Source organism: Zootoca vivipara, chromosome 5 (assembly GCF_965207765.1).
Source record: "Zootoca vivipara chromosome 5, rZooViv2.hap1.1, whole genome shotgun sequence".
Taxonomy (NCBI): domain Eukaryota; kingdom Metazoa; phylum Chordata; class Lepidosauria; order Squamata; family Lacertidae; genus Zootoca; species Zootoca vivipara.
Genome location: NC_142588.1, coordinates 24,566,269 through 24,583,811, shown reverse-complemented (window position 1 = coordinate 24,583,811; position 17,543 = coordinate 24,566,269). Strand labels below are relative to the sequence as shown.

Here is a 17,543-nt window from a genome sequence, read left to right as displayed (position 1 = left end):
CTAAAATAATGCGTTGTTGGTATTTTTTCTGCTCCCATTGTGAAGGCTAATAATGGGAGACATATACCATTATATCTACTTGTATTTAGTTTGATAGGCTCAACAGAAGCATCCCACTAATATCTTCTGACTTGGAATTATTTGCAGATACATTTGCTATGTACAGAGCAATGCTTCTTCCAGTTCTTTCTTTCTTTCTTTCTTTCTTTCTTTCTTTCTTTCTTTCTTTCTTTCTTTCTTTCTTTCTTTCTTTCTTGCTAGTAGCCTGTATTTTCCCAGATGTGTTCTGTGTCTTACCATGTCTTAGTCCGGTGATGGTGAACCTATGACACACGTGTCAGACGTGACATGCAGAGCCCTCACTGCTGGCACACGCCCCATCGGCCCATTCACGCTGTTGTTGTTTTCCCCCCATTTGTTCTCCTGCTCCTCCTACAGCTTGCCTCCGCTAGAGCTTGTCTCTGCTAGAGCTTGCCTCCACTGCTAAAACCCGGATCCTTTTGGTTGTTGTTGTTGCTGCTGGTAGCCAGAGATTGGTTTTTTAAACCCCTTCTGTGCTGTTTTTTCCCCCTGGCGCTTTGGCAGACTATGATTGGGTGTAGCAGCGTTCTTTTTTTAACCCGTTCTCTGCTGGGGTTTTTGTCGCTTTGGCAAACTATGTCGGTGCTGCGTGTTAGTTCCAGCGAAGGTATTATTCGTCATTTATTTCTGTTCTCCCCCCCCAAAAAAAGAACAGCAGCTTTGGGGCATCCCCCCCAAAAAAGCAAAGCAACTTTTGCACCCCCAAAAAAACCTCCAAAACTTTGGTCATTAGCTCCCCCAAAAAAGCTCAACAACTCTGGGCACTTTGTGATAAATAAGGGTTTTTTGATTTGGTTTGGTTAAATAATTAGTTTTTGGTTTATTAAATACAGTTATATATTACAATTATACATTTTTGTTATTTAAACTATAAATATTGCGAAATTATGGTTTTTTTTCTTGAAGTGACACACCACCTGAGTTATGCTCGGTTTTTTGGCAAATTTTGACACACTAAGCTCAAAAGGTTGCCCTTCACTGTCTTAGTCCATAATTCCATGTGCCAGGATAGCCAATGAACCCTGTTTATTTCATATGGTATTTTAAATGTGTGTATACCAATAGAAGTGTAATGTACTGTGGTCTAATAATAGCCATGTGCAGCTGCATACTGCTCAAAATGTGTGTCTACACCCATAGTTATAAAAGGGAGACTTTAAATATTCCAGTATCCGTAAACGGATTTTTTGACGGTTTGGTAGATAAAATGCTCACCAACACATGAGTCCCAAAATTTAGCAACATCCGTATGCCCCTTAGATCATATGTATTTTGGAGCCATGAGGCATCACAGCATATTACTTGCCTTGACAATCAGTATGGCCAGCTACAGGGCTTACACTCTACCTTTTCATTTAAAAAACTTGGAGCATTGTACTTTTATTTAAGAATTCAGTTTTTTTATAAAAAAATCCCTCCCCCAGTGCAGCAATATTTTCCCTTTGTTTTAATGTATTTCAGAATGTGTTGAATTTAAAATTGGTTTTATAATTTAAGACATGGCCCCAACACCCATACATACAGTGGAATAATTGACTTTGTCATCCTTGGCTCCCTGGTATCTGCTAGTTACTCCAAAGCTACATTAATATAAACAAACTAATGCCAAATTATAGGTAGAACAGCTGCATAGGACCTCCAGTCCCATTGTTTGTCAAAATTGCATCCTGCTTTTCCTCCAAAGAGCTCAAAGCACCAGTTGGCTGCTGTTGGCATCCGTCTGTCTGGCGAGACAATGGTGTGCACCTCTGGGAGTGAAGTCAAACTGCTGCTGTAATGCAGCTTAAAATGGAGTTCGGTTGTCCCCAAATTACACTACTCTTTATAATGAGGCACGAAGAGTTGAGCAGATAACAACACAATTTAGAGACTTGCACTCTAGTAAAAGTTCAAAACTATGTTGATAGATTATTTGGGCTACTGTATAGAACTTCCCCTGTGCGGGGAGGAATCCCTATATATGCACCATTTCTTGCTGGGCCTGCAATCCTACATGAATTTACCTCTGAACAAGTTTTGCTAAAATCTGAGTAAGCATACGTTGAATAGTCTGTAAGTAATTCAGGAAAGTGGAAACCCAATACCTGCATTTTCTGTACAAGGGTATTAAACTTGAGCTGCCAGTCTCTCCTTTAGTCTGGCTTTGTCTGTAGTTAAAATTATGACCCATGCTCCCTGGCCAGCCCAGCCAAATGAGTAATCAGTAATGTGACTCGTGCTGGAAGTGACTCCATCACCACCTGTGACGGGGGATTAGTTACAGTTCACAGAGCACCGCCTCTTCCCTTCTTTCAACATGTCGTAAGCAGAGGGATAGCTTCTCGTTTCGGTGTCTGCTCGGCTGTAAGGCAGTGTATGTGCAGGCGGAAAAGTATTGTTCCAGACATTTTCTCTCCTATGGACTGCTAGCTGACGATTCCTTTGTATCTTTGAAGACTGCTTTGTTATGTAAGCGACCTTGGCAGAAATTATCATGACCCAGATCTGGGAACGCAGTAAGTGCTTCAGTTGCAGGATTTCTTAGTCGTTAACACACACATTGCTGATGACAAAGAGAGCTGTAATCAGCTCAGACAAGCCTGGGTTCTTGGGGTGGGGGAGGCGGGGAGAGACTCTAATTTGTGTAATTGTAAGGTTAGATTTTGTTCCCTGCACATACATTTGTGTTGAATTCTATATTGCGATGAGCACTAGAAATCGCTTACTTACTGGCTGGCATGTCTTGTGGAAATTTTAAATATTAATGAAAGGTGCTTTGAAGCAAAATAAGGTTAGTGTTGTAGCTCTCCATATATTATGAATGATTTCTAAATCTTGCCTTATATTAATAAAAGCTACTTAAAAGTTCTGTCAACAGTGTATGCCTTTGGATATTTAAAGAAGAATATAGCAAAAATGTGTCAAACATCATTCCCTGTTTCCTCATCTTTTAAAAACTTGTAATTACTTTGTTTCCAGTGGTTTCAACATTTGATAGGATACAAATCTAGGATCTAGACCTTTGCTAGCTTTCTCAAGTGCCTAAATTACGTATTCTTAATTTGAATTCTAGCAAGTTTGAATAAGAAACGTATTTTTAAAAATCTGTAGTAAATATCGACTTGACTTACAAAACATACATCACAAAATAATTAATAACAGTTCTAAGATTATTTCTGAAAGGACTGGTAGATGACTCAGAATGATACAATGCCTCCTGCAATTAAGTAAATATATTTCCTGCTGCAGACAGGAAATCAAAATGGTATAGTGTGTGTGTGTCAGGAGTTGGGAGTGGAGAGATTGAGCAGCTGAATTCTGTGTTAGGAACTCTTGCTTTTTTGAAGTCTTTCATAGAAGGATCGTCTGGTCTGTTTTTTCTCATATGAATGGAATTTATTGCTGCATGGAGACCCAAACAAGACTGTTGTTCTGAGTGTTAGTATAAAAAGGAGGCCGTAATAGTAATATAGATATCTTCATCCTACTAGCAGAAATTTCCCTTCTCTCCCTTCCCCTTTATTATTACTTTTGCAAAGATAGTTGGTTCTAAATTGTCCCTTGTTTTTAACATGGCATTTTGCAGTAGAGCTAAAAATAGTCTGTAGCCCAATCTGGTTCACAGTATCTTTGACAACAGCTTCCTAAGGCTATGAAAGTAACTTGTAGAATGATAGATGTGTGTTTTTATTAATATCATTTTATTGATTTAAAGAATCCAGAGACAGAAGAAGCAAAAATATAAATTTATGGTAGACCTGTATAGGCCATTATTTACTTGGGTTCACAGAGGTCTGTTTCTTTTAATGCAGCATGCATCATAGGTGAAAAATGAGCATATGGGTGCCACTTAAAACATTTAACTTCTAATGTGGCCTATTCCAATCCTGAATTGGAAAAGGAGGTATAGCTACTGCATAAAATCCATGCTAATAGTATGCCATAACCTTTACATATAAAGTGAAACTTGTGTTTTATTTTATTTCTGTTTTATAGTTAAGCCAGTTCATAAACAACCATGGTTTCCCCACATATACACTGAATGTATGAAAATGCACCTTAAAAACTAGGGCAATGAGGAGCAAGTTTGGGCATGATTGTTTTGGTAATTACACCTAAACATCCCATAAATTTAATTTCTATTTTAACCAGCACTACTAGTTGCTTAACATTACTCTCAGAACCCTTTGACCTTTTGGAGGGTGAGGGAGGTCACATCTTCTCAAGAATGTGTTTTTCGCATTAGTAAATGACTTAAATCTCATGGGAAAGGCAAACCACCTGCTTAGCTTGAGTAATATTCTCATATTATTAAAATGAACTGCCTGAGTTTCCTTTCAGTTTTATTCCTTGTACCCCTCCCATTTCTAGCAGATACCTAAAAAATGCTATCTACAGATTTAATGGTTAAATATTAAATATTAAATAGCTGAAATGTTTTAAAAGCTGTAGCAAATAATGAGGCTTTAAACATTTTTAAAATAATGAATTTTCAAACTATTGATGCTTACACATAGATAAATAATAAGCATCCCCTTCCTTAATTGGCTGAGCATTTTGATGTTAAGGAATAACTGACTCTGGAGGAGGTCGGAATAGAATACAGGTAACACACACCTTCCACTTACTTTACTTATACAATCACAGTTTTGCACAGGTGGGAGGGAAAATAAATAAATAAATAAATAAATAAATAAATAAATGGAGAGAGGAGGAAACCCACTCTCCATTTATTTACCCTACCCATGCACAGCTGTGATTGTGGGCCTTCGTGGCTTTGGGTAGGAACCAGGAGGCAGCATGTCAAGAGTCCTCACATTACGTTTCCAAAACCAGGCAAGCAGCCTTGGATCTTTGGGGGGGGAGAGATTCCAGGGGGGGGGGGTTCCTGAATCTCTGTGTTTTTGGACCCCTGGGACCAAACACTCACTTAAGATGAGAGTTACCTGTATTGAAAAACAGTGCAACTTTGAGGATCATGAAATATAAATTTTTAGTGAGGGATATCTTACACAAATTCTAGAGACAGGAGTAATTGATGTCGGTGAAAAGGGAATGGAGGAACCTTGGAAGCTGCGAGACAGTAGGACATAGAATCAATAGGAAAGGGAGACCAGAGTGGATGAGCAGATGGTACTTTAGGTGGCTTGGATTTTGCCTACTGATTTACTTACTAGCAGGTCTCTAGGTTTTTTTTAATTGGCACATAAAGTTTCCATTAATAAGAAGCTTTAAGAAGATTGCCAAGTTATTCCAGGCAGTAGTATATATATGAATTAAACAACTACACCATATAAGGCAAATACCTTTGAAATGAAGTCAGCCTTGGGAAACAGAGTTTGGTACTTAAGTATGATAAAATAGTAGTGGTGCAGATTTTATCAAGTGTAGCACACTAACCAAAACAGTATTTATTGTTCTGTATGTTGAGATTGTTTCCAGTGACAATTAGCTTTAACTGCCCACAAACCTAAAAGTTGTCAATTTCCACATTTATCCGAGGGAAATTATGAAGTTTCGAAGTGCGTAATTGAAAGGCCTTCAAAACCTTTTTTTTTACACAGCAAATGTGCTAGAATAAAAGAAAACAATGATTAATTTCCTCTTATCTTTTTCGCCTTATGTATCTGGACACCAGCTCAGTTGAGCAATTAAAGAAAAAGTTGGGAGCAAACTGCTATTTAATACTGTTTGGAAGGGGTGTCCTTGTAATAGTGTTGCCTCAAGGACTTGTGGTTGGAAATGTTTGTTATTTCCTGCTTTTTAAAAAAAAAAAATCAGGCTGGGCCATTCTACCTTTTATAGGGCCATCTACTGAGAACAGAATGCCTTCCCAAGAGCAGTGTAAGCAGTTTATTTGGCCCGCAGCCTGTAGATTTTGTGTCCTTGTGGGGGTTTCCATGGTAACGTTTCAAAATTGTTACTGTTGTTTATCTTTGCATCCATTCTGTGTCTGGAAGCTGGATGTGAATTATTGTGTATGAGGTGGGGAAAACAGCTGAGCACAAGGAAAATCTTTAACTACTAGACTCATTCCTGACTATTAAGTTAGCAAAAAAGGAGTTCTGCTCTACCTTCTTAAATTGATTGTGTTTGTTGGTTTGGTTTGGTTGTTTGTTTGTTTAAACAAGTGTTTTAAACTGCTTGTGGAATTCTAAAATAGGTATACCTAGCCAGCTAAAGAATTGATACAAATGCCCATGACCCTCCTTTATTGTCAAAAAAATTATATCTTAGTTGATATCTGCCAGGATAATGCTAACTATATTCATATTAGCAACTATAAAATTACTGTTCTGTGGGAAAACACATTCATATTGATAAAATGTATATGTAACATGATGGCATGTACATAAAGCCTTCAAACATATGTTACTTGTGCCATCTGTGATGCATGTACACATTTTTATTTATTTTATAAATTTTTATACTGTCCTTCATCTGGATGTCACAGGCAATTCACAGCATCAAAATACAAAATAAAAACACAAAACACATAAAAAAACAAAAGCAAATGCACAAAAGGCTAGGTTAATTGGGGGTTCCTCCTTGCTGCTTGAAAGGTATTTTTCTAACTCCTTGGCCTACAAGAAATACTTGCACTTTTCAAGATACCGATATGTGGAGCCTGGTGTTCTCTTATGCTCATGTTATCTTCTCATCACTCAAACCAATTTGTGCTTGGGGCCATTTGTTGTGATATAGTGATATGAAGCCTAGTTGTGACATAGTATTGTACTCCATGAGTGGTGTATATGGCTAAATGGTGCCAGAGTTCATGGAAATCTATTGTTCATATACATAGTCAGGGCAAGTGATTCTACATAAGCTTACTCTGGTGGCCCAGTGGTGTGAGGAGAAGCCTAGAAAATAAACTGATGGAACAAAAAGGTTCCCTGAGTCTGTCTTAGTTTGTCTCTTAACTAATGACAGCTCTTCCATCTTCTGTTCTTCAAAATCAAGTGCTTTCTTTCTAGAACAGAAATGCTGTTACATTAGCAAAGAAATGATAAATGGTAACTGAAATGGGCAGCATTGAAGGCCGTAGTATAAACCTAATACATGCTAGTTGTATATTATAGCTGACTGTAATAAACATACTGTATTTTTCCATCTATAAGACACCCCCATGTATAAGACATCCCCTATTTGGGGGGACTCCGATTTAAGAAAATGGGGAAAGATCTATCTGTGTATAAGACACCCCCAAATTTTGGACATTTTTTTAGTGGGGGAGGGAACCCTAATCTTATACACGAAAAAATATGGCAATTTGCCTGCCATTATCTTGAACATGATGGGTCTCTTATCCCTGTGTTCTAGACCTTTTGTAAGTTCTACTTCCTTTGTTGCAACCCTATTGTATAGTTGAACACCACAGCTAAATATTACTGGGTATCTTTTACAGTTTAAACAACAACAACAACAACAACAACAACAACAGTTGGGAGCTGATGGGTTGTTCATGTTCACATCCGAATCTAGCCTGTACTTTTTTTAACCAAGAGAGGAAACCTAGGCAGCAATGGCATTTTTTATTCTCCCCCTCAGGCAGGAAAAACACAACAGAAAACAAGAAAGACCTTCTTTTGTTCCTTCTGTTTGCTTACCATCTTGTATCAGCGTTGCTTGGGGAAATGGTACAGCTTGTAAAACTGAGCTCCAGGGCACCAGTCCAAACCACCAAGCTTTATACAGTGGTACCTCACAAGACGAAATTAATTCGTTCCGCAAGTCATTTCGTCTTGCGAAAATTTTGTCTTGCGAGGCATGGTTTCCCATAGGAATGCATTGAAATTTAATTAATGCGTTCCTATTCATCTTGCCTACACACACACACACAGTACTGTACCCGCTTCACAGGTGATCAGCGGCGGCGGCGCTAAGGGGGCGATCCTGGCCCGGCCCGAGGGTGAGGAGAAAACGCATGGCGGCGGCGCTGAGGGGGCCGATTCCGGGGCGGCAGCGGATCCCTGAGGGCAAGCACGGCACGGCAGCAAGGGCAAGGGACTTTACTGTAATGCATCCCTATTCGTCCTGCGAAGCACAGCCATATAAAACTTCGTTTTGCGAGACGCCTCACGCAACACAAAACGCTGACGTCTTGTAAGTTTTTCGTTGCGTGAGGCGTTAATCTTGTGGGGTACCACTGTATTCCACTCAGCAAAGGTGGCTTTACCTCTATAACCAAACTCTGTTCATCACCATGCTCCTTCCTGGGAAACCCCCTTGAGAGACACTGTTCATGTTTTCTATAGAAACCTGGTGTGCACACAGCTCCCCCCTGCCTGCCAAATCAAAATAAGGATGGAGCCATTGAGATGCTGAGTGAATTGCAGAGGGCTGATGTGGTGCCCATGCTTTACATTTCTCATTATCGTAGCTAAGGAAACTCCTGATATTGGGTTCTTTTATCATTTCACAAACTTTGGTCCAAAAGATTCCACAGTGGTCAGTCTTGTTTCCCGTTTTGTAATTTAAAAGTTGCCACCTTCCTGCTCAGACTGTCCTAAAGTTGTTATTCAGTCTGTCCCACCTGTTGTGGGCAGATGAAGGAATTTTATGGTGGGGTAAGCCTATTCTTGTCACCTCTACAGCCTCTTGTGCAAGTGTTCACTTTTTATAGGTTTCTTTTCGCTGCTTGTATGTGCTGAAAACACAAACTATCAAATCTAGCAATTTGTTGATGCCACAATGCACTGCAGCAGAGTGGGCATTGTGATAGACATGGCAGAAGCACTTATTGGGGAAAGGAAAAGAGATTATATGGTGGAAAATGCACAGATATGGGGAACAGAGGCTTGTCTTAAACAGTTTTCTATTAGCAGTTTCATTCTGTGATGCCAGTCTGCCCTGTTTTTGGAATGAGACTGAAAATCTTCCCCAAAAGGAATGCATTAAGTATATTACTGTTTAAAAGGGGGGCATGTAAATATTGATCTAAATAATTATTCAGATACTATTATATATCCAAGTAGCTGGTAAGTTTATTTTTATAGTTATTGAACAAAATTTTAAAATAGAATGCTTTGATCTTTAGAAAGTATAATGTTTAAATGTTTCTATTTTGTCCACAGACGTTCAAACCGTTGGTTGGGAAAAGTTTGTACAATTCTATCACTGCAGTTGAATTTCTTGTGGACAAACAGCTGGATTTTGTAGCGGAAGATAGTGCCTTTCAGCCCTATCAGGTAAGGAAAACAGTTGTTACTAAAACTAACATATCTGGCTAAATTGAAATGCATATAGTTGTTCTTCTAATTGTGATACTTCTGCTCTCTGAATTGTCTTCTCTTAGGGCCTGGTGGCAAATCTGGGAAATATTTTAATGATATACTGGGGGGGAAACAGCAGTTTAGTATTTGGAATAATTCATTATCCTAAAGCTATTCTTTGGTCGCAGTCTTAGCTTTATAACAGGGATGTCCAACAGGTTGATCGCGATCTACTGGTAGATCCCTGGGAGGTTTGGGTAGATCGCAGTTGATGGCTGGGTCCCTTTCCTTAGCATTGGTAAAATAGAATCCAGCCCCGCCCCCTCACCCCACCCTCCATTGTTGCACAATCTGCAGAACGGAAGATAGAGTTTACTCTGTGAGGCTGTTTGTTTCCCCAGTGATCCGTTGGTGAGTGGTTTTTCCCCTTTGTCCCTAGAGCTTAGGCTTGAATTATCAAAAAGCGGGGCTTTCCTCCTCCCTAAAATAAAGCTAAACTTTGACCTGAACCCCCCCCAGAAGGGGATAGATCACTGCCAGATTTTAATTCTGTGAGTAGATCGCAGTCAGTCTCTTGGGAGTTGACCATCCCTGCTTTATAAAATACATTTGACATTATTATTAGTCATTTGTTGATAAAAATTAAACTCATTTCTCAGTGTGTTTTGGAATTTGTCCCATTTAAGGACAGCAGGATGGTTGATTTGTGATTCTTTTGCTTCTGTAGTATTAGTGTGTTTTTCACTAATTGGTTGGGATATGTCTATTTTAAGAGGAATTGTGACATGGACCTGCCTCAAGAAAGCCTATTGCTTTAAGAATTCGATATATTTGGCTGTCATAACTAGAAGCCATGTGAAAGTGGCTTTTCAGCTCTTCTTAAATAAGGTTGCACTCTCCCGAAAGAGCAGACAGTTGGAAAATTTTATTGGACTCTGTGCTAACCAAAAGGGAGGCTCACATGATGGCAGTCTCCAGGAGTGTGTTTTACCAGCATCAGCTGGTGTGCCAAGTGTGGCTCTATCTGGTGAGCTTTGTGCTAGCCACAGTAATTCCAGACTTGACTACTGTAATACACTCTTTCTGGGGCTGGCTTTTGATTGCTTTACAGCTAGTTAAAAACGCAGCTACTCAAGTCTTGAAGGGAGCAAGGCAGGCAAATTCCGACTAAGCATCAGGAAGAACTTTCTGACCGTGAGAGCTGTTTGGCAGTGGAATAGAGACTCCCACGAGGGATGGTGGACTCTCATTTCTTGGAAGTTTTTAAGCAGAGTTTGGGTGGCCATCTGCCATTGCCATTGTGGGGGGTTGGACTAGATGACCCCCGGATACTTTCCAACTGCAGTTCTGTGATTCTATGGTTACTAGTATGTTTCTGAGCCTAATTTAAAGTGCTGGTTTTAATTTTTAAAGCCTTGAATAGTTTGTGTCAGGATTATTTGAAGGACCACCTACACCAATATTAACCTGCCTTTATATGAAAATCAATGTGGGAGGCCCTCCTCATTTGCCCACCACCACTATCAATGAAATTAGTAAATATGAAGGGCAGGAACTTTTCTGTGGCTGGCCCCACTACTCTGAAATTCTTGGCCACAAGATGTCCAGAAAGCTACCACACACTAGTCCTTCAGAATGGCTTTAAATACCTGTTTGTTTCAAGTGATATATGCTTGCACAATTTTTTTATTTGTTATGGTGCTGCTTTTAGCTGATGGCTTTGCTGAAATTGTGTCATATTCTGGACTGCATGTGTTACAGTTTTTAGCATTCCTAGCTCGTTGGTGTGGGTGTTTAGTAGAATATAACTGGTGCTCCTGTTGAATCCTTGGCAGGTTTGTGGAATATGCAAAAAGCCCATACCACTGACATGATCGCCCTCTCCCACTTTATAGTGCCTGTTTGGCTTCTTGGTATACCAAGAGAACTTAAAGACAGTGTGTCCCTGTTAATTCTCCTTGATCTCTCGAGTGGCTTTTACCATCAACCATGGTATCTTTCTGGAATGGCTGTATGAGCTGGGGGGGGGGATTGGCCCTGTGTTGTGGTGGTTCTGATCCAACTTGTGTGGTCGTTTTCAGAGAATGGCACTTGGGGAGTATTGTATGGAACCTTCAGTGTGGGGTTCTTCAGGGTTCAAGAGGGACAGCCTAAACTCTGCTATCTACACTCTGGTAACCTCTAAGCTAGATTACTGCAACGTATTATAGGCAGGGCTGCCTTTGAAGATGGTTCAGAAACTACAGTTGGTGCAGAATTTGATTGCCAGATTGCTGACCGGTGTGAGACATGTAAAACCAGAACATAGCAATGGACGCTCGGGTTGCAAACGTGATCCATGCGGGAGGCATGTTCGCAACCCGCAGCGTTCGCAACCCACATCTGCACACGTGCCGGTCGGGATTCGGTGCATGCGCAAAGTGCAATTTAGTGATTCTGTGCATGCATGCGTGCTGAAACCCGGAAGTAACCCGTTCTGGTACTTCCAGGTTCGGCGTGGAGCGCAGCCCGAAAAGACGCAACCTGAAGCGGCTGTAACCTGAAGTATGACTGTATAAAAATCTGGCATAACTGTGCTAGCCCCCAATTAGTTTCTTGGCTCGACTGAAAGTGCTAGTTTTGACCTACAAAGCCTTAGCATTTTTGTACTCCTCTACCTCAAGGACCACCTCTCTCCATTTGAACAAATCTGGACCCTGTGTTCATCATTTGGGGTCCTTCTCAGTAGTGACTCCCTGCGTATGCCGTGCGCTCCCCAGGCATTGCCTGTCTCTATCACTAGCTATTTTTAGGTGCCAGGCAAAAACACTTTATTTTCAGCCAGGCTTTTGGCCTTTAATAGAGCATTTAGACATTGTGTGGCCTCTTTTAGTGGGTAAGGTATGTTAGTCTGCTTTTTCATGTTCTTGTTGGCATCAGTTTGTCTTGAGAGACAATGCAGTGCGCCTTCAGGGGTGAAGTCAAACCGCTGCATTAGTAGCACCAAAGTGACCTCTCCGGGGTGCAAGCCTGAGCAGTGTGTATGGAGATTCTGCATTGCCAAGATTTAAAATAAAATAAAAAAACATTCTCAACCTCACCAATGAGCAAATACATCTGGCACCAACCTGGCTGCAGGGGTTGCCAGGAGGTGGTGTACAAGGCACCAACCAACCATCTTAGTGACTCCACTCCAGATTTGTGTAGGGTTTACTGCTTAGCCTTTTCTTTTCCTGAAGATTTTTAAAGCTTTATATTTAATTTAATTTTGCATTATACTGTATGTCACATGGAGATTGTATTCGCTTTTCTAAAAAGCAACTAACAAGTCCAATTAAATAATAAAATATTGTAGTTGTGATTTTATTCTGTTATTGTTGAAGCTGTAATTTAAGTTGTTATTATGTAAGCTGCCATGAGATAATTTTTCTCAGAAAGGGGACCTATATTTTTAAATAAATAAAAATAAATCATGTGAATCATCTCATGACACATATTAAACAATCCTCTTTTAAATCCACGTGATTGTCTCACTGGGAAAGATTAACCATCTCTCTCCTTGTCAGGGTGATTTCTGGCATTAATCAACTTTCTTGGTGTTTACTTGCCTACATACAGTATACACCAAGCCCCAGGCAGCCCTCTGTTCTGCTGGTTTACCTCATCTGTTGTCACTTATCACCCTCCTAAAACATGGATTGTTTCCCCTGCATTCTTTGTTATTCTCCTTCTATCCTTAGACTCCATGGGCACAAGCTGTGTGTCCATGGCTTACCACAAAAATGCTTTTGCTATGTTAAATTGTTCAACATAGATTTAGGTAGACCATTAAACTGTTGCATCTTCTTTCACTGGAAACACTCTCTGTTCTTTTCTTCTCTCCCCCCACCCCACCCCTTAGTCTTCTTTAATAAAACTTAAGTAATTTGACACTTGGGTTTGATTGGATTCCTATATCATCCAGGAACTAGAATCTCTCCATACAGCCATGACTGTTTGGTTCATGGTCCAGGTTTTAAGACAATGGGAGACAAGGAGAGGGAAGCAGGTTGATGCTGGCAGCTTGGTTGGCGGTCACTGTATTCCAACTTATTCCAAGTTACATTGTAAGTGATGGCTGTTGTAATGAGACCAAAAACATGCTCCTGGCCATCTGCTCTGCAGGGTCAGTGCCAATCCCTTAATATCACAGGAATCTTAAAGCAAAAACCCCAACTTACGCCGATGTTTATTGGGAACGGTGGAAGTTGCTGCCCTAGGCTCCTTTGGGAAGAGGGGCAGGATGTGAATTGAATTATTGCTGTTGTTGTATAATTTGAATTAATGTCATTATCATTTGGTTTGATATAGCATGGACATAGCCAGGGGTTTGGGTGGGGAGCTGCCCCTCTAAATCAAGTAAATAAATAATAATACCCAACTAACTGTTCAAAAGCATGTCAAAGTGCAAGTAGATAAATACTCCAGCGGGAAGGTAAACGGCGTTTCCGTGCGCTGCTCTGGTTCGCCAGAAACAGCTTAGTCATGCTGGCCACATGACCTGGAAGCTGTCTGCGGACAAATGCCAGCTCCCTCGGCCTATTGAGTGAGATGAGCGCCGCAACTCCAGAGTCATCTGTGACTGGACCTAACGGTCAGGGGTACCTTTACCTTTAACTGACCATTTGCATTGTAGATAACTTGATTCTGCCCTCCCGAACATAAAGCCTGCCCCCCCTCAAAATAAATCATGCCTATGCCCATGGTTTAATAATAATAATAATAATAATAATAATATAAGGGATATAACTTAAATTATTATTAAATTGATAATAAGATGCCCAAAACAGTCCTATAAACCAGGCATCCCCAAACTTCGACCCTCCAGATGTTTTGGCCTACAATTCCCATCATCCCTGACCACTGGTCCTGTTAGCTAGGGATCATGGGAGTTGTAGGCCAAAACATCTGAAGGGCCGCAGTTTGGGCACGCCTGCTATAAACGTTCTTGGAACTGTGAGTTGCAGGTTATTTGAAGATGATACATAGTTTCTGTGAGTGTTGTATCATATCTATCCAAAAATATTTCCTTCAAATTTTGTATTGGACACTTCTTTACTTAAAGAGTAGTTTTTACAAACTTCATATAGTTGACATTTTAATCTAGGTTGTTAATTTTAGAGAACACATTTCTTCAACACCTTAGGACCCATTCATATACAGCTTAATGGAGCATGCGGCTGGGCAGCCAGGTTACAACTTCATATACAATTCTAGATTTTTTTTTCATTATGCTACTTTAAAACCTCATTTTTTTAAAAAAGACTTTGTGGGGAGAAAATGTCTGGAATTGCTTAGGAAACTCCACAAACACTTTGCCACATGCAGGAACCTCCATGTGGCTGTGTTGCATATTTAAATTGGGCTTGAAACTTCGCATGAGGCATGCGAAATCTATCACTACCTGGGTGTTTGTCTTTCCAGAAGAAAATAACTTTCTTACAACTTGAATTGTTGAAAAATGTAAGCAAATGTTTCTGGAAAGTCAGAAGTGGATATATGAGGGAATTTGTTGCATTTTATGCAACAGTACCGGCATGTAAACATTTTGCTTGGCAGTCACTTTAGCTTGTGTTTGGTTATATCTATATTATGGGTAGTTATCAAGGAAGCTCCTTACAAGAAAACCTTTGGAGTTTAGTTTAAGGAAGTAAATCAGCAGTGTGGTGGTGTATGGAGCCATTTCTTGCCATACACGTTGCAGGCTTTGTAGGCAGTGGCTGTGTTTGGATGAGATGGGATAAATGGAGTGTGTGTGTGAAGGTTGCCTTTTTATGCCAGTGAGTGATAGTCATGTGCACATGAGAGTCAGTACGATTGAACTCGAGGACTTTCTTCTGAGTAACAAGAGGAAGGAACGATTGTGGTACGGATGAGAACACAACCTTGAGAGGGAAAGGGAGTAGGAAAGAAGTGACGCAATGGGAACAGAGTAAAGACATTTGATTTTTACTGTCTTTTAACACCTCTGTTTTTCTTTGGTTATTTTGATACGTATGCTGCTTCTATGAACTTGCTGTTTTTAGCTTTCTGTTTTGTATTTTGCCATGTGTTCAATATTTCATTGTAAGCTGCCCCAATAATGTGCTTGATAGGAAGAGTATAAATCACAATAAGGGAGGCAGTCAGGAATTAAAAGAAAACAACTACACACAGAAGCAATAGTGCCGTAGAATGGCCGCTTCTAGATAGCAGCTGAGAGAGAAGAGACAAAGGCCACTAGACTCTCAGCAGAGCTGTTGGCTTGCTTCCAATTTTGTGCTGCAGCCATACTATTGCTTCCATGCATTTTGATATTTACATTGACCTGCCCCAACTGTGAACTTACTAGAGTATTTTTTTTTGTGTGTAGTGTATTCCTCAGGAGTCTCTTCCAGCAAGAATATGAGAAAAAGAAAAACTGGGCTTAAATTGGATTTTGTGTGAGGGTTGTTTTTTGGATTCATGTCCCCCCTCCCCTTTCACATCTGCTACAATCTTTGGTGATGTATTCTGTGAAGCTGATCTGCTTTCCTTAACATTTACTGAGGTAATACAGAAAAGAAAGAAAGCCTATTGAAAGCAATTTCTAAAATTCTTCCTTTTGGTTGGAGAGGGGAGTGTTCTGCTGGTGAAACTACTGTTTTAATTAAGTTTGCACTACACAAACTAGAGAAACCTGTGCATGCATGCTGGTAGCAATGTCACCACCCAGATTCATTGCCCCTGTGACCTGCATATATTCTGTTTCTGGAGGTCATGAGGCAAAGAGAGCTATGCAGGACACTCAAATTCCTACATATCATATTCACCTCTTCCCTAGCACGGTCCACTTGTTTTCAGACTGATCTTTGTATTGTCAGGTCTAGAGAAATTTAAAGTTTTGTACAAATATTATATCCTGGGTTTTTGTTTTACATTTGGAGTTTAAGGTAATGTTCATGACAGGATTTTAAAGGGGAAAACCTTAACTCATTTATTGTATGCTTTTTAATGGAACTATGTTCTTTACCTTTGGGCTAACTAAGAGGAACATAGCATTATGTACAGTCATTGGCATACCTACTGTTTGTTATGCAACATTTGAATGGTTGCAGACACTACAGACTTTGACAGTTAAGGATTTTATTGTTATGGAACCTATCTCTTCTGTTTAAGGGTGCTGCTTTTGCTAGGAATTGTTTTTCTAACTGTATATAAACCATTTTACTTGCTTTTAATTGTATGATATCGCTGTAATTCTTCCTGGGACCTTACAGCGAAGAGGCGGCAAGAAATCTTGTGGGCCAGAGCTTCCCTACCACTGATATACATGAAAAGAGGGAGGGGAAACTACGCAGACTGAGGAGCAGACGATTAATTTCTTCCCCCACAATAGCCATCACCTAACCATCACCTTCTCTTCTGGAGTTTAGTTTTCTTCCCTTTTCTCTTGTTTCTTCATTTCTTCATACATCGCCAGAACATATATATCACTCTAAATTGCTTAATATGTAACTTTAGAGACACATGATCATAGAATTGTAGAGTTGGAAGGGACCCCCTGAGCATGCGCAGAAGCGATTTCCGGCGCCCTGGAAATGGGCAGCGCAGCACCGGAAATCGCTTCTACGCAAGTCTAGAACGCGTGTCCAGCCCACCGACCAGCGTCAGTGGCGATGATCCGGCCATGGTCAGAAAACGTTGCTGACGCCTGCTGTAATATATTAATGTGTAGGTCTGCCAGTGGTCAGATTAAGTGGGACCTGCTGGTTGATCATCTTTTACTGTTGAGAAATTTCCACTGGCTTTCCATTTCTTTCTGAATGGAATTTAAAGTGCTCATTTGTCCTGTAAAGCCTAAATGACGTGGCACTGAAATATTTGAAGAACTGCCTTCTCTCAAATGAAGATATACTGAGATCCTCAGCTGAGGCCTTACTTTGAGTATTCCCACTTTCAAGGACCTATAGGTAATTATTGAAGGCAGGTTATCTTCTGTTGTTGTTGTTGTTGTTGTTTGTTGTTGTTTAGTCGTTTAGTCATTTAGTCATGTCCGACTTCGTGACCCCATGGACCATAGCACGCCAGGCACTCCTGTCTTCCACTGCCTCCTGCAGTTTGGTCAAACTCATGTTCATAGCTTTGAGAACACTGTCCAACCATCTCGTCCTCTGTCGTCCCCTTCTCCTAGTGCCTTCAATGAGGTGGCCAAAGTATTGGAGCCTCAGCTTCAGGATCTGTCCTTCCAGTGAGCACTCATTCAGGGCTGATTTCCTTAAGAATTGATAG

At 40.3% G+C, this 17,543-nt stretch overlaps 1 protein-coding gene across 3 annotated transcripts in view; it reads left to right on the top strand.

Annotated features, from left to right (window-relative positions):
* JMJD1C (jumonji domain containing 1C) overlaps positions 1-17,543 on the top strand; it is a 115,434-nt gene that overhangs the window by 53,345 nt on the left and 44,546 nt on the right. For 2 of the 3 annotated variants that reach the window (XM_088669506.1, XM_035138460.3), the window contains exon 3: positions 9,138-9,251. Coding sequence is in view for 1 of the 3 variants with exons in the window: in XM_035138460.3 (XP_034994351.3) it covers positions 9,138-9,251 (114 nt within the window). In the remaining 2 variants the exon portion in view is untranslated. Of the gene's footprint in view, positions 1-2,368; positions 2,577-9,137; positions 9,252-17,543 lie in introns of those variants that run through there. The other variant, XM_035138462.3, reaches the window with a different exon arrangement.